Source organism: Anolis sagrei, chromosome X (genome assembly GCF_037176765.1).
Source record: "Anolis sagrei isolate rAnoSag1 chromosome X, rAnoSag1.mat, whole genome shotgun sequence".
NCBI lineage: Eukaryota > Metazoa > Chordata > Lepidosauria > Squamata > Dactyloidae > Anolis > Anolis sagrei.
Window position 1 is genome coordinate 66,332,799 of NC_090034.1, and position 22,562 is coordinate 66,355,360.

General features: G+C 42.6%; 1 protein-coding gene across 1 annotated transcript in view; it reads left to right on the forward strand.

Moving 5' to 3' along the window:
- The window catches only part of LOC132780820 (cation channel sperm-associated protein 4-like), a 38,820-nt gene that overhangs the window by 14,250 nt on the left and 2,008 nt on the right, over window positions 1–22,562 (forward strand). Inside the window, exons 5-9 of the mRNA XM_067460742.1 lie at window positions 2,382–2,502; window positions 8,194–8,327; window positions 13,725–13,917; window positions 18,420–18,634; window positions 19,831–19,993. Of these exons, the coding sequence (XP_067316843.1) occupies window positions 2,382–2,502; window positions 8,194–8,327; window positions 13,725–13,917; window positions 18,420–18,634; window positions 19,831–19,993 (826 nt within the window). The remainder of the gene's footprint in view (window positions 1–2,381; window positions 2,503–8,193; window positions 8,328–13,724; window positions 13,918–18,419; window positions 18,635–19,830; window positions 19,994–22,562) is intronic.

Consider the following 22,562-nt stretch of genomic DNA (forward strand, 5'->3'; position numbering starts at 1 on the left):
TTACTCCTGCATGGCTCAATATCGGATCGTAAGCTAATTTAAATACGAATTAATAACAAATTACGAAATTAACGAACGAAACCGCCCAAGCCTATCAAACAATGATGGATCTGGACCAAATTTGGCACCAATATTCAATATGCCCAAATGTGAACACTGGTGGAGTTTGGGGAAGATAGATCTTGACACTTGGGAGTTGTAGTTGCTGGAATTTATAGTTCACCTCCAATCAAAGAGCAATAGGAATCCCATCAATGATAGAATTGGGCCGAACTTCCCACACAGAATATATTTATTTATTTATTTATTTATTTATTTAACTTGTATACCACCACTCCCAATTTGGCTCGGAGCGGTTTACAGCAGTAGATTAAAACAATACAACCAACTTTAAAATACAATAAAAACAAGAACCGACATAGTCCCGAGTTATTCACCATGACCAATGGAAAATACTGTGTTTTGTGATGGTCTTTTGTGACCCCTCCAGGAGTCCTAACCCTCACGTTGAGAAACTCTGGTTTACACCAAAAGATCCCACGTCAGTTAGGTCAGTAAAACAGTTTCCTCCATTAGCACTTTTCATACCGCAGTCAATCCAATCTTCACACCCCCCCCCCCCCCCCCGTAATGGTGTTTCCCCAGGTTTCAGTTATAGGATGGTATCTTCTGCCTTGGCAAGCCTTAATAGGCTCCTAGCCAGACCCCAATCATACAATTTCATGCAATCCACTCATGACAAATATATAGTGTCTTACATTTTTAAAGAAGGACTTGCCAGGCCTGCACAACACTGAGATAAATGTCAATCCCAAGCAGGAAGTGACTACCGCTGAGTGGTTGACCACATATTTTGCATGCAGAAAGTCCCATATTCAATCCTTGTTGTCTCTAGAAGAAAAGCAACACACTTATTTGGGGTCCATTGGGATTTTCAGATTCTCCCCAATTCTTTCTCTATACAAAGGCTATTTTCTCCCTCGCAGGTTAGGAGTAAAGTTTTTTTAAAAGATGGTAAAAATTTGTCAGCATGTTCAATTGCCAGGCAAGCTACAGGATCCTTGGAGTTGAAGAGGAACCAAACGGTTTCCAAAGCTTTGGTTAGAGCAGAGCTTTCCAAACTGTGTGCTTAAGTGGCTGAGGGGGAAAAGGAAAGGGCCTGAGGCTGTTAGGAATTGTGGGAGTTGAAGTCCAAAACACCTGGAGGACCCAAGTTTGTCCATGCCTGGTCAAAGCATTCCCAACAGACGGCCATCTGACTTCCATTTAAAAACATTCTGAGAGGTTTCATCACTACAGAGGTGTAGTGATGGTGCTGTTCAAGCATAGGTACAGTTATAACTCTTATAGTTTACACAGTGTATTGATTGAGTTGCAGTAATTACCACTAAAGTGGATATTATTTTTTTCATTTTGTGTATTTTAATATGTATTTTATGGAAATATGTTTCAATCTGTGTATTCTACAGAGTGTTTTTAAATGATTGTGTGATTTGATTATGTGTTTTAGCAATGTTATAACTCACCTCAAGCCGTGAGGAGAGGCAGGGAAGAAATGTTATTATTATTATTATTATTATTATTAGTTTCAGATTAAGAAAATCTGTTGACAATAATGTTTGTGAGAAACCCCATGGAGAGGCAACAGAGAAAACTACACAGAAATCAACTGTAGTACCTAAGAAATGTAAAGTAAAAATGTACAAACTTCACAGATTATACAGCACAGATTATTTGAAACTCATGTTTTATATATACCGCCCACCTTTCATTCAGCAAGTTCAGCAGCTCAGTGGTTTAACCTGCTGCGCCACCCCCAATATATATATGATTGGAGGTTTGAATCGAGGGAGCAGGGTGATCTCCCACTGTTAGGCCCAGCTTCTGCCAATCTAGCAGTTTAAAAACATGCAAATGTGAGTAGGTCAATAAATACTGTCTTGGTGGGAACATAACGGCACTCCATGCAGTCATGCTGGCCACATGACCTTGGAGGTGTCTATGAACAACGGCGGGTCTTCGGCTTAGAAATGGAGATGAGCACCACCACCCCAGAATCGAACACAGCTGGACTTAGTGTCAGAGGAAACCTTTACCTTTACCTCTCTCTCTCTATATATATACATGTATATAATTTATATTTATATATGTACATTATATATTTTATAATATATACCATATATTGTATGAAACTCCTAAAAGGGTTTGGTTCAACCACCGTTTGCTAGTAAAACTAAATTACTGTGTCGCGAAAGGATGCATGTCTGAAAACCGTGTTACCAGTATGGAAAATTTGTAAAGCTCTGGATTAGAGGGTTGCAGCTCTGCTACTCGGCAGATATACATACACACAGGCCTGTTATTTTCCCCATTCCTTCCAGAGTCATGCGACTGATGCAGGTGTGTACCTTGGTGGGTGGTCTGGCAAGGATGATTCAGGTGATCCTACAGTCTGGTCCTGACATGGTGAACATCATGGTCCTGCTTTTTGCCATCATGTTGGTGAGACACCTTCATCAGCTCTCCCTACCTTTCCTCAGATTCTAATGATCACAAACTCTAACCCCGTTTGTCTCTATTTACTTTTGCATCTCTACATAGATAAAAGTGTAGGATTTTTTTTCCACACCAGCACATTTTAATATAAAAAAGGGAAATCGACAACATGCCCTTCTGAACCATGCCCTGCCCTCCTGCACTTTTCAAAATACACATACATTGCTTAAAAAAAAGATGGGAAGAAGGCAATGACAAATCATTTCTGAGTCCTAGGAAAACTCAGTGACACATATGAGAATGTCAACAAGTGACTTGAAGATACATGTTTGACTTCAATTTATTTGGATGCATTGGATCCAGCTCTTCTGTTTCCCCTTCCCTTAATTTTTTTCTCTGATGCTCAAATTTCCAAACAAATTATAAAGTCCCTCTTTCTACATTGGCAGTGTTGCAGTGGAGATACCCTTACTGTGGAGGGAGCCATGGGTTAAGAAGTCAAATGAGAACATGTTTCAGTGGTTAGAGAGTAGAATTGTGCACGGAATTCATTTCTCCTTTTTCCTTCATTTCTTTCGGTACTTCAGGAGCATGTAACAGGAAGGCCCCTCCTGGTACGAAAATCAGCTCAACATGAAAGCAAGTGGAAACGGGTGCTGGCTCCAAGCCTGCTTTTCGGCATCACAGTTTAATCTTTTTTATTACCATATTTTATGGCATACAAGGCGACTGGGGGTATAAAATGACCCCCAACTTTTAAAGATAAAATACTGAGTTAGGGATATATTCGCCATTTAAGACTACCCCTCTTCCAACACTATGCCCCTGCTAGTCTCCCCGCTCTCTTTTCAAGGGCCTCCTCCTTGCTCACCGCTCACCTCCTCTGAAGGCCACTGGGCTTGCCTAGGCCCAAGGAAGTGCCTCCGGATGATGACTTCCAGCAGCCCTGGGCAGTGGCGTGCCTTCGATATGTTCACTGAGGCATTCTGGGAGCTGTATTTCCCTGAATCCTACTGCTCCCAGAATGTCTCAGCGAGCTCATCCAAGGCACACTGCCACCCAGGGCTGCTGGGAGTTGTCCAGAGATGTTTCCTTGCACCTTTGGATGATGACTCCCAGCAGCCCTGGACGGCGGCATGCCTTGGATGTGCTCGCTGAGATATTCTGGGAGCAATAGGAGTCAGAGAACTACAGCTTCACAGAATGCCTCAGCAAACATATCCAAGGCACACTGCTGGAAGTTGTCGTCCAGAGGCACTTCCTTGGGCCTAGGCAAGCACAGTGGCCTTCGGAGGAGGTGAGCGGCAAGGGCAGAGGAGGTCCTTGAAAGGAGAGTGGGGAGACCAGCGGGGGCGCAGGGAAAGCCCAGCAGGCCATCACCCCAAGCTGGTCTCTGTGGCAATGCAGCCTGCCACTCCTCCTCCCCATGCCCTCCCTCCCCCCACCCTCCTCCTCCTCCTCCTCCTCCTCCCCCCTCCTCAGGCCACGCCACTAAGGGAGATTTTATTCTTTTCTTTTAATTATTATTATTTTAATGTATACCCGACGTACTGGACAACCCCTGACTTTTCATAAGATTTTCCAGGCTTAAAAGGTCATCTAGTATGCCGGAAAATATGGTAATTCCCCAGCAAACAAAAAGTACACCCCCTCATTCCCTGAAAACTACTCTCCTCTTCCAGGAGGTTATCACTCTTCCTCAGCCCCTGGTGTCGCAATGGGTTAAACCCTTGTGATAGCAGGAATGAAGACTGACAGGAGAGCGCAGATGAGCTCCCTCTGTCAGCTCCAACTCCCCTTGTGGGGTTGTTGTTGTTGTTCATTCGTTCAGTTGTCTCCGACTCTTCGTGACCTCATGGACCGCCCACGCCAGAGCTCCCTGTCGGCCATCACCACCCCCAGCTCCTTCAAGGTCAGTCCAGTCACTTCAAGGATGCCATCCATCCATCTTGACCTTGGTCGGCCCCTCTTCCTTTTACCTTCCACTTTCCCCAGCATCATTGTCTTCTCTAGGCTTTGCTGTCTCCTCATGATGTGGCAAAAGTACGTCAACTTTGTCTCTAGTATCCTTCCCTCCAATGAGCAGTCGGGCTTTATTTCCTGGAGGATGGACTGGTTGGATCTTCTCGCAATCCAAGGCACTCTCAGAACTTTCCTCCAACACCACAGTTCAAAAGCATTTATCTTCCTTCGCTCAGCCTTCCTTAAGGTCCAGCTCTCACATCCGTAGGTTACTGCAGGGAATACCATGGCTTTGACTAGGCGGATCTTTGTTGCCAGTCTGATGTCTCTTTACTATTTTATCGACATTGGACATTGCTCTCCTCCCAAGAAGTAAGCATCTTCTGATTTCCTGGCCACAGTCTGCATCTGCAGTCATCTTTGCACCTACAAATACAAAGTCTGTCACGGCCTCCACATTTTCTCCCTCTGTTTTCCAGTTGCCAATCATTCTTGTTGCCATAATCTTGGGTTTTTTTATGTTTAGCTGCAGCCCAGCTTTTGCGCTTTCTTCTTTCACCTTGATTAGAAGGCTCCTCAGCTCCTCCTCGCTTTCGGCCATCAGAATGGTGTCATCTGCATATCTGAGGTTGTTAATGTTTCTTCCAGCAATTTTCACCCCAGCTTTGCATTCATCAAGCCCCGCACATCACATGATGTGTTCTGCATACACGTTAAAAAGGTTGGGTGAGAGTATGCAGCCTTGCCGTACGCCTTTCCCAATCTTGAACCAGTCTGTTGTTCCGTGGTCAGTTCTTACTGTTGCTACTTGGTCCTTGTACAGATTCCTCAGGAGAGAGACAAGGTGGCTTGGGATGCCCATCCCACCAAGAACTTGCCACAATTTATTATGATCCACACAGTCAAAGGCTTTAGAATAGTCAATGAAGCAGAAATAGATGTTTTTTTGAAACTCCCTGCCTTTCTCCATTATCCAACGGATATTGGCAATCTGGTCTCTCATTCCTCTGCCTTTTCTAAACCCAGCTTGAACATCTGGCAACTCTCGCTCCATGTATTGCTGGAGTCTTCCTTGCAGGATCTTGAGCATTACCTTACTGGCATGAGAAATAAGGGCCACTGTACGGAAGTTTGAGCAGTCTTTCGCATTTCCCTTTTTTGGTATGGGGATATAAGTTGATTTTTTCCAGTCTGATGGCCATTCTTGTGTTTTCCATATTTGCTGGCATATGGCATGCATCACCTTGACAGCATCATCTTTTAAGATTTTAAACAGTTCAGCTGGGATCCCGTAGTCTCCTGCTGCCTTGTTAGCAATGCTTCTTAAGGCCCATTCATCCTCACTCCTCAGGATGTCTGGTTCTAATACATTCACCACACCATCAAAACTATCCTCGATATTAATATCCTTCCTATACAGATCTTCTGTATAGTCTCGCCACTTTCTCTTGATCTCTTCAGCTTGTGGGGAAAACATCAAAAACATGTTTTCCCCACATCAAAAGGTGTTGTGGGGAAAACATCAAAAACATTCGAGCTTGTAAAGAGATTGCGTGTATAGCGTGCAGACCCAGAAAGCATGCACGCCTGCCAGTGCCTGCAGTCAAGTACCTCCTCTAAAGTAGAAACAGCAGGTAAAAAGAAGCCTCCTTGAAGCGCCGGGAAGAGGAGTCTGGGTAGGAAGCCCCCCCCCCCCATAATATATCAAGACAATTTGCTGGCCAACTTGCTTATCATCTAATTAACTGGCCTCAGACACTTGTTTCTGCTTCAACAAGCAGCTCTTATCTTTATTTACATTTCATTCATTTCAGCAACACTTTCTCGTTAGCACAGTCATGATGCAAGAGAGAAGAAACAAAGCAATTACGTCTGCTATATTTATACCAAACGTTTATCAGCTTATTAATTCAGTGTCCAGCCTCCTTGTCTATTGCACATCTTTCTTGTTTGCTCTACGCATGCTTCATTATGTTCTAAAAATTAACTCTCTCACAGCTAGCAATATGGACATTTTAAACTTATATAATATATACTGTTTTGACATTACACTGATATAATGGGCTGATAGAAAATAGATCTTTCGGCATCCCAAAAACAGATATCTGCCTTCCCGATTTCAGGAAGCTCCCAAAAACAGGTCAAGGTTTACCCCGAATGCACGACTCTTTTAGAGAGGGACTATATATTGCCCCTACTAAGGAAGGATAGTCTGTCACTCTCTCTGTTTTCTTTTTTTCAAGCAGTTGAGCATATATATATACTTTATTTGTACCCCGCTACCATCTCCCCAAGGGACTCGGTTCAGTTTACATGAGGCTGAGCCCACAATACATCAGCAAAAACAACAACAACACAAAACAATATGAAACTCATAAACAAAAAACAGCAGTAAACATTAACAATAGCACAACAACACATTAAAAACCTATGGCTGGGCCAAATGTAATAATTAATTTTTTTAAAAAATATTGCTGAGCTTGACCAGGTGAAATATATAATTAGGATAGAATTTTGGAGAGGAAAGGGGTGTGCAGACAATCCTAGATCATTGATAAAGTGCATTTAGGGTGCATTTAGGGACATATCGCTAGGAGTTTCCTTATTCTGGGAAAGCACACTGGAACAACCATGTCTTCAGGCGCCTCCTAAAGACTGCCAGAGTTGGGGCATGCCTGATGTCCTTGGGGAAGGAGTTCCAGAGTCGAGGGGCCAACACCGAAAAAGCTCTTTCCCTCGTCCCCACCAATCGCGCTTGCGATGGAGGTGGGAGCGCGAGCAGGGCCTCTCCAGATGATCGACGAGATCGTGTGGGTTCATATACAGAAATGCGGTCACAAAGGTAGGCGGGTCCCAAACCGTTTAGGGCTTTGTAGGTAAGAACCTGCACCTTGAATTGGGACCGGAAAATGAACGGTAGCCAGTGGAGCTCCTTGAACAGGAGGGTTGACCGCTCCCTGTAAGGAGCACCAGTTAACAGCCTGGGCAGCCCCACGTAGAGTGAATTACAGTAATCGAATCTGGAGGTGACTAAGGCATGGACCACTTCATATATTCAAGCAGGTTTTCAACACTTAAGATAAAAGGGGTTCTAAACTGACTAGCATGGACCCCTGAATTGATCTTAAAGTTATGTATTATGTATATAAAATCTTAGTTGGAAGGGACCACAAGGGCCATATTGTCAGTCAGTCAGTCAATCAATCAATCAATCAATCAATCAATCAATTAATGATGCTTTTATTACAGTCAACAAACAATGCAATTGTTATATAGAAAGAAGTGTGTGCAAGCTGTATTGGGGAACATAACAGGCCATATTGGGATGGTACACAAAAGGATATAGTTAAAAGCATGGAAAGACACTGACAAAACAGCTTAATAAATATGTTTAAAATTGAGTACAGAACAGATACAGTTGAAACCAAACAATTATATGTGTATTAAAGGTAAAATTAAAACTGTTCCTGGAATCCCCATATAACACCTGGCAAGTTTGGTCCATCAGGGAATCCTTAACTTTCAACAACCGCACATCTTGTCACAACTACACTGAATGTAGTTTTTTTAAAAAGAAAAGATGACTGTAAGTCAAATTGACAGGACCCATAACAACAGATTGGTATTACTAAGCATCTGTCTAGGTCCATGTTGTAGTATTGCTCCTTTTAACCAACTGTAAACATCAGTTTTGCAAACTTTTTTCATTTTGTCCTTGTTTTGTTCTTTTCGTAGGTCTTCTCTGTCTTTGGTGTCACGCTCTTTGGAAGTGTTGTCCCAAAACATTTTGGGAACCTGGGTACTGCATTATACACTCTCTTCATCTGTATAACTCAGGACGGGTGGATTATCATATATGATGACTTTGAGTGAGTACACATCTCTTCCCACATTGAGTCACAGTAAGTTATAGAATCATAGAATAACAGATTTGGAAGAGACCACATGGGCCATCCAGTCCAACCCTCTTCTGCCATGCAGGAAAAGCACAATCAAAGCACACCCGACAGATGGCCATCCAGTCTCTGTTTAAGGAGACTTCATTGGACACTCAGGCAGAGAGTTCCACTGTTGAACAGCTGTTATGGTCAGGAAGTACTTCCTAATGTTCAGGTGGAATTTCCTTTCTTTCCTGTTATTTGAATCCATGACTCCATTGAGTCTAAGGGGCCTTCCAGACAGGCTCTATATCCCAGGATATGATTTTCTGCTTTAAACTGGATTATATGCCAGATAATCTGGGATAAACAGAAAACCTGGGATCAGATCCTGGGATATTGAGCCTGTCTGGAAGGGCCCCTAATCTCCAGGGCACAGAAGACAAGCCTGCTCTCTCTTCCTTATGACAACCTTTCATGTCAGCTCACAGCGGTAGCTCCCAATGAAAACACAGGAATGTGCTCTGGTGTCAAAGAGAAACTTTACTGCTGGAAACACAGACATGTGAAAAGCCGAGATTGCTCAGCGCCAGTTGGTCACTCCTTATATACACACACCCCTCTGTGATGGCGCGAGTGGCACCACCTATGTATAGAACTGTTAGTTGCAAGATTTAAACTGTTGTATCATGCTTAGTCCTGCCCTTTTACCCTGCTTATGTATAGTTGTATGGATTGGTTACTTATAGTTGTCAATCAGTACTGTTTGGCTCCACCTCTTCCTGCAGGAGGGGAGTGTTTCCTTTCTTTTCATTCTGCCATCAGAGTTTCTACCAGATGGACATAAGAGACTTGACTCTAAAAGACCCTGATTGAAATTACCTCTCAGCACCAGTTCTGAGGTTTTTACCCTTGAGACTTGTGCTTCATGTTCAGACCAACCTGAACAACGTTGGAAGTCTCAAGCGCCTTCAAACCGGTTCTTTTGGCACCAAAGGAAGATCCTGAGTCTTCAAACATAGGCCATCTGAACTGGGGTTGTGGTTTGCTCCAGCATTCACAGCCATTGAGGAAAGAGGAAACTTGGAAAAGCTTCTCAGCTTCAAACACCTTGGACCCAGGACTAACTGAGACTGTAACGTATATTTTCCTTCACCCCTCTGAAGTTTCCAGCTCATTGTTTTAAAGAAATAACTCTTTGTGATCAATAAAACTTATTTTGAGTTATTTACAGCGTTTTGGGTTTTTGAGAGTTCCAGTTTCCTATAGGAGGGCAAGAAGCAATCCCCTGGGGATAGATGCCACGTCCATCCCTCCTTCATTAAGAATAATAGCCCCCAGGTGCGATGGCACACCTCACTTGAAAATGCATTTCCCGCCAAACCAAAATCCCGCGCAATATCCCTGCCAAACTGCTAGCCGTTTTCTCCCAAGGTCAGCAGCTGCAAGTTCCTTATCAATGTCCTACGTCAGGACCCTGGTTTTCAGCGCCATAACTGAGGGCCTGGAAACTGGATCTTGACACTTTCACATATTTATGCATGGCTCTCACGTCTCCTACAGAACAATGAAGCTAACAAGAAATGGAAAGTTACCTTGGAAGGCCAAGAGCTTGAACACTGTTTCCATCCTAAATATCTTGGTATTACCTTAGCTCGAACACTAACATATTAGGAAACACTACATGAACACCAAGCACAAACTAGATGCACATCCTGTGGAAACTTACTGATAGCGCATGCAGTGCAGACCCAAAACTAATAAGAACATCAGTTCTAGCCTTGTCTGACTCAACTGCTGAGTATGCCTTCCCTGCCCATGTGAAGCAGGTGAATATAGCATTGAAGTCTGCCCACGTGAAGCAGGTGAATATAGCATTGAATGAAACATGCAGAGCAATCACAGGATGTCTCAAACCTACACCTGTTCATAAACTCTACTAACTAGCTGGCATTCCCCCCCCCCCCCCCCCGCCTCCCCGATGAGCGACGGAAAGTTGCTGTCAATTGTGAGAGAAATACGGTTGAACACTGTGAAAGCCACCCACTATATGGCTATCAGCCTCCTCCCAGTAGACTCAAATCAGGGAAAAGCACTCCTCTTAACATTCCCCAAGCAACAGGAAGAATATCCCTGTGGGCAGCTAAACCAGGAAATCCCAACTGGATGCCCCCCTCCATGAGGCAAACCAAGAATAGGCAACGTGGAAGTCCCTGAACAGACTCAGAAGTGGAGTGGTTAGATCAAAAGACAACCTGGCAAAATAGCATGACCTAGAAAAACCATCCACTTTGTGGTGACTGTGGAGCAGAACAGACAACTCCACATCTGTATGCTTGTCCACAATGTCCTGCCTCATGCACAGAGGAAGAATTGTTTGAGGCTACAGACAATACGGTTGCTGTTTCCCGTTTCTGGTCAAAAGATATTTAGCCACATGTGCCCCTTCTATTTTTATCAGTTTTATACTAATTTATGCAATGCTTTTGATATGAAAAAAAGTCTCCTTTCAATTTTCTCTTCAAACTGCATTCTGTGAGAGGACAGAATGCAAATCGAGTCTAATGCGCCATTGAATCTAATGCACACTTCAATTTTTTAAAACCCTGACACCAAAAAGAAAAAGGATTTGCCGTTGAATGTGATGTGCAGTGGCAAAAAGTGCATTCTTTGTAATGTGACCATTCCAGTTGCTACCTGCTTGGAATCTCTTCTTTAAAAACAAAAGTGTTGGAACATGAAAGTTTCAGCAATGGAAAATAAAACCTTGGAGTGCATCAATAATGTAGAATGAATCCACTTTAATTGCCTTGGTTCAATGTTGTGGAATCACGAGGGCTGTAGTTTGACTAGGCCTTGAGCCCTCTCTATCAAAGGATGTAGGTGCTTCACCAAACTACAAATCTCAGGATGCCATAACATTGAGCCATGGCAATGAAATTAGAGATAATGTCCTTCAAATAGGTTCACCAGCTCTTCCTGAAATAGCTTCCCCTTTTGCTTTGGCTCAGCACTAAGAAGACCGTATGACTCGAATGTAATGCTCATCCTAATTTTTTTTGCAAGGTCATTTTGCCAAAAATGATGAGCATTAGATTTGAGTAAATCTATGTATATAATAAAAGTCAGTGTTTGTATGCAGAGGGAGGACGGTGTATGTGGCAGCTTTCTGATTGGCTGCCACTTTCACAGGCCACTGTGACCAGCACGGGCAATGGACCTACTCCAAACTTGGCACACATAACCCCCATGACCCCCTTTACGTCCTGGTGAGGTTTGGGGGAGGACGGACAGAGGATAATGGCATTTGTAGTACTTTCACCGTGGCCCCCCACAAAGACCAATAAAGACCAAACTTGGCACACAGAGCCCCCATGACCTACTCTACATCCTACTGCAGTTTGGAGGAGGGCTCTCCATGGATGATGGGACTTGAAGTACCTCCACTCACTTCCCGAGACCGTTGCAACCCTCATCCAGTGCCCAATCAAGACCAAACTTCGCACACATAACCCCCATGACCCTCTTTCCGTCCTGATGAGGGTTGGGAGAGGACGAACAATGGATGATTGGATTTGTTGTACTTTCCCACCCTTTTGTTCCGACAGACTACTGCGGCCCCCAACAAAGACCAATAAAGACCAAACTTGGCACACACAGACCCCATGACCTACTCTACATCCTACTGCTGTTTGGAGGAGGGTGGGCCAGGGATGATGGGACTTGCAGTACAACCACTTACTTCCCGAGACTGCTGTGACACTCATCCAATGACTGATCAAGACCAAACTAGACACACAGAGCCCCCATGGCCCACTCTACATCCTGGTGCTGTTTGGAGGACGATGGACCATGGACGATGGGACTTGCAGTACCTTTACTAACTTCCTGAGAGCACTGCGAGCCACATAAATGACCGATAAAGACCAATCTTGGCACACAATGCCTTTCTCAAATTACCCGTGCAGCACCGGGTCCCCAAGCTAGTAAAGTAATAAAAATGCTTCACAAAGCTCATTTTAAGTCAGGGTAAGCAAATTTCGGGCTTGAAGTATCTACTTTGGAGTTTGTTTGTTTTTGGGTGAATTGAGATCGTTGTTCAAGAAAAACAATCAGGCATAAACAAGGCAGGTTATTAGGAACTGAAGTCCAAAACACCTGGAGAGTCAAAGTTGGCCCAGGCCTGTGATAGAATCAGTGTAGATTTTTATTTAGGCAGACATTTAAAGATGAAGGTGGTTTAGATTTAGTCAGGAGATGCTATGTTTTTAACTTTGATTATGTTTTGATGGATTTTAAGAGATTTTTTAAAGTGCTCATTCTGTTTTAATGTTTGTATATTTCAAATTGGATACCAATGCTTTTTTATAAAGCTGTTTTAAGACCCCTTGGGGGAGATAAAATGGAGTATAAATAAATATACTACTACTACTACTACTACTACTACTAATAATAATAATAATAATAATAATAACAGATCTTAATTGATCTTAACAGATTAGAGAGATGGGCTAAAACTAACAAAATGAAGTTCAACAGTGGCAAATACAAGATACTCTACTTAGGCAGAAAAAATGAAATGCAAAAATACAGAATGGGGGAAGCGTGGTCCCCGTGGACAGGTTAAACATGAGCCAACAATGTGATGTGGCAGCAAAAAAAGCCAATGGGATTTTGGCCTGCATCTAGTGTCTAGATCCAGGGAAGTCATGCTACCCCTCGATTCTGCCTTGGTTAGACCACACCTGGAATTGAAGAGAGATATTGACAAGCTGGAATGTGTCCAGAGGAGGGCGACTAAAATGATCAAGGGTCTGGAGAAAAAGCCCTATGAAGAGCAGCTTAGCGAGCTGGGCATGTTTAGCCTGGAGAAGAGAAGGCTGAGAGGAGATATGATAGCCATGTATAAATACATGAGAGGAAGTCACAGGGAGGAGGGAGCGAATTTGTCTTCTGCTGCCCTGAAGATTAGGACACAGAACAATGGCTTCAAACTACAAGAAAGGAGATTCCATCTGAACATGAGGAAGAACTTCCTGTGAGAGCCGTTCAGCAGTGGAACTCTCTGCCCCAGAGTGTGGTGGATGCTCCTTCCTTGGAGGCTTTTAAACAGAGGCTGGACGGATATCTGTCGGGGGTGCTTTGAATGCAATTTTCCTGCTTCATGGCAGGGGGGTTGGACTGGATGGCCCGCAAGGTCTCTTCCAGCTCTATGATTCTATGATTCTAAGATGAGTCTTGCATTTCGTTTGTGGAGGTAAAATGTGTTTTGGAGCAGCAGCTTGTGGCATCCAGATTTTTGCAGCAACTATTTTTGCTACTTCATAACACAAATGTTATTGTTGTTTTTTTAATGTGACTCAACAAGGTGTTTTAATTCCTCTGCAGACAAGAAGGCCTTGCCCTGGAGATAGGAGGGGCCCTCTACTTCTTTATCTTCATCACGTTTGGGGCCTTCATCTTTGCAAATCTCCTTGTGGCTGTGGTGACAACCAACCTGGAACAGTCCATGGCTGAATACAACGTGGAGAAGCAACTGCAATCGCAGTCCCCCCTTGAAGCGGCTAATTTAGGACTGGACGTGAGTTCTCAATTCAGGGGCTGGAAACCAGAAAAATATTAGGCACAGAGCGGTTTATAACTTGCCAGATTTAGATTTGGATAATTGGGAGTACCTATTTATTTATTTATCGTGTCAGAAGCAAATTGTAAATATAGTCTATAACGTATTAAAAAAATCCACAAAGTTTAAACTTGTCATTGTACTAAATTTCCTTTGACCAGAAGCTGGCCACTTGGGGTGCCTCTGGTGCCGCTGTAAGAAGGTCCTCCATTGTGCATGTTGTCTCAGACTGCATTGCAGTAGGTGGTCTGTGGTTTGTTCTTCTCTGCACTCGCATGTCATGGACTTCACTTTATGGCCCCATTTCTTATAAGGTTGTTATGAATGACTTTTCAATGATTTTAAAGCATAGGTTCTTTTTATTGCAATTTCCAGTGTGAGAAGGTATATCAGATTACAGAAAACATTTAGACAAAAAATGACATTGGACATACAGACATACAGATTCTATGCAACTACATTGGATTCACAATTACATTGGTTAACAAACAAACATAGGGGAATTACATTTTCATTCAACATTCACACCACATCCACATGCATCCAAAATATTACCATATCCTTTTCTCCCTCCTTGGAGAAGCACCTGTAAGGCCAGACCCTGATTTCCTGCAGCCTGCCAACGCATAGTTCCATAACTTCCATAACGCCATAACTTCAAAACGCTGAAATGCCAAAACTTCTTTCCCTAAGAACAGTGCCAAGGACCAGATCCCTGTTTTCCATACAGCAGAACCTGACCCCGTGCACAAAATCTAAGACTCCAAAAGCGCACTTCTTCCTCTTCCCTTGAGAAAGAAGCCCCAAAGTGTCCAGAATCATGCTTTCCCATAGCATATTTGACACTCTCTGAATACACCACCTCTCTCCTTCCCATGGAGCAGAGCATGGCGGGTGGAACAGACTCCTCGGTCTGCCACGATTTGAGCATTATTAGCCTGAGTCTTTTATAGGAAAATTCTGTTGATGTAGTCCCAAAGTTGTAAATTAATGATAGACGTCTTCCATCCTGGATCCATCCCAGTTTCCTGGCCAGATGTTGATCTTCTTGATTGGTGTTGATCTTATGTTGACTTCCTTCTTAACATAAGGAATGTTGCAAGCATTTCCTTTATCACTGTCCCAGTTCTTATCCCAGCTTCTCATTAACAGGTTTTAATCACAAAGCAGCAAGCAGGTAGTAAGTCATTGCAGGCCTTAATATTATACTGGTGTTTCCAAAATTATTAGCTCCATCCATACATCCTTCCATCCTTCCATTCATTCCCACACATCATTTTAAATTCACATTTATCAAATTTTCACATTGAATTTCTTATTACATATTCCCCCTCTTGCATATAGATTTCATTTTAAATCTATATGCAACATATAGTAAAGTAACCTCTAAATTTAAAAATCATATCCTACTTCTGAAAGCAAGTGTTATTCTTCTCTCTCATACTGGAAACGAATGCCAAATAACGTCAAATATGTCATGAATAACTTTCCCACATTGGAAAAGAATATCCCACTCCTGACACCAATTATGTTATGAATGACTTTTCAATAACTTTGAAGCATAGGTTCTTTTTATTGTAATTTCCAGTGTGAGAAGATATATCAGATTACAGAAAACATTTAGACAAAGAATGACATTGGACATACAGACATACAGATTCTATGCAACTACATTGGATTCACAATTACATTGGTTAACAAACAAACAAAGGGGAATTACATTTTCACTCAGCATTCACACACATGTACATGCATTCATCCACATGCATCCAAATATTACCATATCCTTTCTCCCTCCTTGAAGAAGCACCTGTAAGGCCAGACCCTGATTTCCTGCAGCCTGCCAACGCATAGTTCCATAACTTCCATAACGCCATAACTTCAAAACGCCGAAATGCCAAAACCTCTTTCCCTAAGAACAGTGCCAAGGACCAGATCTCTGTTTTCCATACAGCAGAACCTGAATCCCTGCACAAAATTCAAGACTCCAAAAGCGCACTTCTTCCTCTCCCCTTGAGAAAGAAGCCCCAAAGTGTCCAGAATCATGCTTTCCCATAGCATATCTGACACTCTCCAAATACACCACCTCTCTCCTTCCCATGGAGCAGAGCATGGCGGGTGGATCAGACTCCTCGGTCTGCCACGATTTGAGCATTATTAGCCTGAGTCTTTTATAGGAAAATTCTGTTGATGTAGTCCCAAAGTTGTAAATTAATGATAGACGTCTTCCATCCTGGATCCATCTCAGTGTTGATCTTCTTGATTGGTGTTGATCTTCTGTTGACTTTCTTCTTAACATAAGGAAGGTTGCAAACATTTCCTTTATCACTGTCCCAGTTCTTATCAGAGTTTACTCTTCAGATCTCCTTAATAGGATTTAATCACAAAGCAGCAAGCAGGAAGTTGGTCACTGCAGGCCTTAATATTATACTGGTGTTCCCAAAATTATTAACTCCATCCATACAACTTCCATTCTTCCATTCATTCCCACACATCATATTAAATTCACATTTATCAAATTTGCACATTGAATTTCTTATTACAAGGTTGGCTCTGCATCTCGTGATGCCAGAGCACAACCTGTTCAGCGCCTTCCAAGTTGCCCAATCTTCTGTGTGCCCAGGAGGGAGTCTCTCATTTGGTATCAGCCACTGATTACAGTTCCGGGTTTTAGCCTGCCACTTTTGGACTCTCACTTGCTGAGGTGTTCCTGCGAGTATCTTTGTAGATCTTAGGAAACTATTTCTTGTTTTAAAATGTTGACATGCTGACTGATATGTGAGGATGGGCCGCAGATGTCAATGCCTTGGTCCTTTCATTACTGGCTGCTACTTCCCGACAGATATCAGGTAGTGCAAAAACCGGCAAAACAGTATAATTTCTCCAGTTGTGTGGGGCGTAGACATCCTGGGATAATGTGGCATGTCTCATTAAGGGCCACATCCACTGTTTTAGCATGGTGAGATGTATTCCACGCTGGGCATGCGTACTCAGCAGCAAAACGCAAGGGCAGATGTCTTCACTGTGTATGCTAGTGATCCCCAGGTTGTGCCAGTCAGTTTTCGTATGATATTATTTCTAGCACCCACTTTTTGCTTGATATTCAAGCAGTGCTTCTTGTAAGTCAGAGAACGGTCCAGAGTGACTCCCAGGTATTTGTGTGTGCTGCAGTGCTCCAGTGGGATTCCTTCCCACGTAAACTCAAGATCTTGTCGGTTCTTAAAGTGAAAAACACATGTCTGCATTTCAGATGTATTAGGAACCAGCTGGTTTTCCCTTTAATAGGCTTGTATGAAGGCCTTTTTTTTTTTACAACTCCGTTTCTTTATGAGTTCTCTCTCACAAATAATCTCCTCTTTTATCTCACCTTGAGTTTTAGCATTTTATCTTGCACATGTGGCCTGCTCATTGTCATTGTGATTGTGGATATTGTATTTTTATATTGCTTATTATATTCATATGTTTTATGTATTTTACTGTATTGTCTGTGTCTTTGGTTTTTATTTTATTGTAATTTGTTGTTTGGGCTTGGTCTCATGTAAGCCGCTCTGAGTCCCCGTTGGGGGAGATGGTGGCGGGGTATGAATAAAGATGATGATAATGATGATGATGATGATGATGATGATGATGATTATTATAGGCAGTAAGAGCACCTAAAGCTTCAGATAGCTTCTATTCCGCCATTTCAAAGCTCCCTGTTTGAATGGTGATGGCATGGTCATCAGCATAGATGAAACTCTCTGTCCCTTCTGGTAGTGGCTGATAATTTGTGTAAATGTTAAACATTGATGGAGCAAGTATGCTCCCCTGAGGCAGGCCGTTCTTCTGTTTTTGCCATCTGCTTCTCTGGCCATGGGACTCAACAATAAAGTTCCTGTTTTGTAGCTGATTTCCTATGAAGCAGGTGAGGTGGTCATCCTTTGCTATGTTATGACTATCTATGACCCTACCTATGCTATATGACCCTTCTTTTAGGGTGGGTCTACATCAGGCATGGGCAAACTTTGACTGTCCAGGTGTTTTGGACTTCAACTCCCACAATTCCTAACAGCCAGCAGGCTGTTAGAAATTGTGGGAGTTGAAGTCCAAAACACCTGGAGGGCCAAAGTTGACCCATGTCTGGACTAGATAGATCTGACCCAGCAAGACTGCAGTTACATTCATGCCATTGTTGTTGTTGTTGTTGCTGTTGTACAACTTCTGTGATTACGTAGCATTGATCCATGGCAGTTAAAATGGCATCAAGCTGCATTAATTCTACAAATTTCAAAACTTGGAAAACCTGGCCTCATCCATAAGAGATTCAGTTCCATAGTACCAAACACACTAATCTTTGATCTGAGCGCACAGCCACACAAACCATAAGGCAAAGCAATATGGAAACTTACTCACCAACAAATATGTGGCTTGGTTGGCTGACGTGTATGGGATGCCTCTTATTTTTCTTTGTGCTTAAGCAGGATGACACGGATGATGATGTCTTCATGGGCCAGTCTGAACCTGTGCATGTGAAAGAGGTCATGCTTGGAACACCCATGGTCCACCGGCAGGAGCTGCTGTGCGGTGGGAACTTAGGCAACCTGAATGAAGCCACTTGTGAAGAACTCTGTGTTGTCCTGGAAGCGATCCACGAGAATCTGAAGGAATACCGAGTGATCCGGGATGAGCTTGACCGGTTAAGAGTTTGTCTTCTATAGAGTTTGTTATCTCCCCCCCCCCTTTTTTTAAAAATTCAAATTTACAAATGTTATAAATACACACGGTGCACATATCATACACAACACCACATATAAGACAATCCTCTTGCCCACATCCTACACAAAGTTGACCCCTATCCCACTCACCCGTGCACCCACCACCTTGACTTCCATCCCTAGTCACTATGATGCCTATTACAATTCTTATTTACTCTTCTGACATGCTTAACCTGCTGAGCTAAGGGCCGGGCTTTATCTCAGTGGGTTAAACCACCTGCTGCAGAAAATCTTACTGATCAAAAGGTCGCCAGTTCAAGCCCAGGTTGGAGTGAGTTCCCAACCATCAGCCAGTTTCTGCTCACCTAACAGTTCAAAAATATCAATGTGATTAGATAAATAGGTGCCGCTTCAGTAGGGAGGTAATAAAAGGTGCCCATGCGGACATGCTGGCAATTTGATTGGGAGAACCTCTACAGCAGGGGTCCTCAAACTATGGCCCCGAGGGCCCGATATGGCCCTCCAAGGTCATTTACCCGGGCCTCACTCAGGGTCAACCTAAGTCTGAAATGACTTGAAAGCACACAACAATAGCAATCCTATGTCATCAGCCAAAAGCAGGTCCACACTTCCCATTGAAATACTGTTTATATTTGTTAAAATTGTTCTTCATTTTAATTATTGTATTGTTTTTAAGTGTTTTTTGCACTACAAATAAGATATGTGCAGTGTGCATAGGAAATCATTCATGTTTTTTCACATTATAATCTGGCCCTCTAACAGTTTGAGGGACTGTGACCTGGCCCTCTGTTTAAAAAGTTTGAGGACCCCTGGTCTACAGAAAACAAAGTTCCTCTGCATATATTAACGATATATATATTAACCATAAATTCCTCTTGGAGCTGTTTACAATTCACTTCTTTGACTCTCCTTCCAGATATGCCATGACCCATTTCTATCTCTTTAAGAACTCTTTGTTATTTTTATCCACCAAATTATTGGATCATTTGTCCATTTGCATATAGACAATCAAGCTATTCTATTCTATTCTATTCTATTCTTAAATGTCAAAATAGTGCCTCACCTCTGAGAAGTTACCTGATAGGGATGCAAATACATTCGATTGAAGGAGCCATAAAGATTTTTTTTGTCTTTTTGACTACTATGATTCTTACAGAATAGTTCAGGAGGTGAGGTCTATCCGATTCAACGTAGAACAGGAGCAAGAGGTTGTTTTACGAAATATCCGTGGGGCCAACATCTCAGAAACCGTACTTGGCACTGACATAATGCAGGGGAAGCCTGGCGATGTTCTGGCTACATTGATGAACCTGGAGAAGGTAAGTTGCAATAAAGGATCACAGAATAGGAAGGAGACCACAAGAATAAATAATAATGTGTTATTATTATTATTATTATTAAGAGCCACCCAAGCCAATACCCTGTCATGTGGGAACATTGAATCATCATCAACAACAATAGCAAAAACAACAACACCTTTATTTATATCCCGCCATAAATTTCCAGAAGGGACTTGGGGTGGCTTACAAAACAGCACATAATAGTACCATAAGGACACATAGAATACAAGTAAAATACATTATCATTTATGACAATAACAATATCAATTAACATAAAACAATACTTACAAAAGATAAAAAGCCTAACTCAATTTAGATAAAATACTCAACAAAACGCAGCAATCCCTACTAATTAAAATGGGCAGTACAACCACGTTACAAGTAACGTTGAAGTGTAGAGTCAATATTAATTTGTTTAGCTGATGTCTTAGCCCAGGGGTTCTCAAACTTTTTAAACAGAGGGCCAGGTCACAGTCCCTCAAACTGTTGGAGGGCCAGATTATAATTTGAAAAAAGCATGAATGAATTCCAGTGCACACTGCACATACCTTATTTGTAGTGCAAAAAAACAGTTTCATAGAATCATAGAATCATAGAATCAAAGAGTTGGAAGAGACCTCATGGGCCATCCAGTCCAACCCCCTGCCAAGAAGCAGGAATATTGCATTCAAATCACCTCTGACAGATGGCCATCCAGCCTCTGTTTAAAAGCTTCTAAAGAAGGAGCCTCCACCACACTCCGGGGCAGAGAGTTCCACTGCTGAACGGCTCTCACAAGAAGTTCTTCCTAATGTTCAGATGGAATCTCCTCTCTTGTAGTTTGAAGCCATTGTTCCACGTCCTAGTCTCCAAGGAAGCAGAAAACAAGCTTGCTTACTCCTCCCTGTGGCTTCCTCTCACATATTTATACATGGCTATCATATCTCCTCTCAGCCTTCTCTTCTTCAGGCTAAACATGCCCAGCTCCTTAAGCCGCTCCTCATAGGGCTTGTTCTCCAGACCCTTGATCATTTTAGTCACCCTCCTCTGGACACATTCCAGCTTGTCAATATCTCTCTTGAATTGTGGTGCCCAGATTTAGACACAATATTCCAGGTGTGGTCTAAGCAAAGCAGAATAGAGGGGTAGCATTACTTCCCTAGATCTAGACACTATGCTCCTATTGATGAAGGCCAAAATCCCATTGGCTTTTTTTGCCGCCACATCACATTGTTGGCTCATGTTTAACTTGTTGTCCACGGGGACTCCAAGATCTTTTCCACATGTACTGCTCTCGAGACAAGCGTCCTCTATTCTGTATCTTTGCATTTTGTTTTTCCTGCCAAAGTGGAGTATCTTGCATTTGTCACTGTTGAACTTCATTTTGTTAGTTTTGGCCCATCTCTCTAATCTGTCAAGATCGTTTTGAATCCTGCTCCTGTCCTCTGGAGTATTGGCTCTTCCTCCCAATCTGGTGTCGTCTGCAAACTTGATGATCATGCCTTCTAACTCTTCATCTAAGTCATTAATAAAGATGTTGACCAGGACCCTGAATCTAGACACTATGCTCCTATTGATGCAGGCCAAAATCCCATTGACTTTTTTTGCCGCCACATCACATTGTTGGCTCATGTTTAACTTGCTGTCCACGAGGACTCCAAGATCTTTTTCACACGTACTGCTCTCAAGCCAGGCATTCTGTATCTTTGCATCATTAAAACTTTTCTTAATTTTTTATTGTGTCAGAAGTGACTTCAGAATATACTGCAAGTTGCTTCTGGTGTGAGAAAATTGGCTGTCTGCAAGGGCATTATTATTAATACCTACCAAGAAAGTTCTACAATTTCATTTACGTTGTTAGTAGGTTCATGTTTATATCATTTTATTATTATCATGCCCTCTCTCTTTCTGTATTTACATCAAATATATTTTCCACCTATAACTCTTGGGTTCGAAAGCTCTTCTGGCTTAACCATAATAGTTCAGGACGATAATATTCTCATAGTCCATTTTTAAGAATGTTCGCTGATTGCTCCAGAAGGCCAGATCTCTCCAAGTTCTCTTCCTCGAGGTTTTGTTCCCACTCGCCCATCTAGCCTTCTTTTATATCAGTCTGTTTCGCTCTCGCTCTCTTTCTGTATTTCTTTCTGTTTTTTGCCTGTCTGATGAGGTTGCAAGTTACTAGCTCATCAAACTAGAGCATAGATCCACTTTAAATCTGGTTGCTGCCTTCTGCAGCATTCTGGGGTTTGTAGTTTAGTGAGGTCTAGGACCCGCCTGGCTGGGCATTTTAAAGCCTCCTCCCCTAAACTACAAGCCCAGAATGCTGCAGGAGACCGCAACCAGATTTAAAGTGGATCCATGCTCTGATGAGGTCCTTAGTATCACTCAGTCCAGCCTTCCCTAACTTGGCACTCTCCAAATACTCTTTTCTCACACACTCACTCTGCCTGTAGGTTTTCTGGCCAGGGATGGAGAGAGTTGTGGTCCAGCACAATCTGGACAGTGCCAGGTTGAGGGACCTTCTGTTCCTTTGCTTCCAGTATAGAATCATAGAATCAAAGAGTTG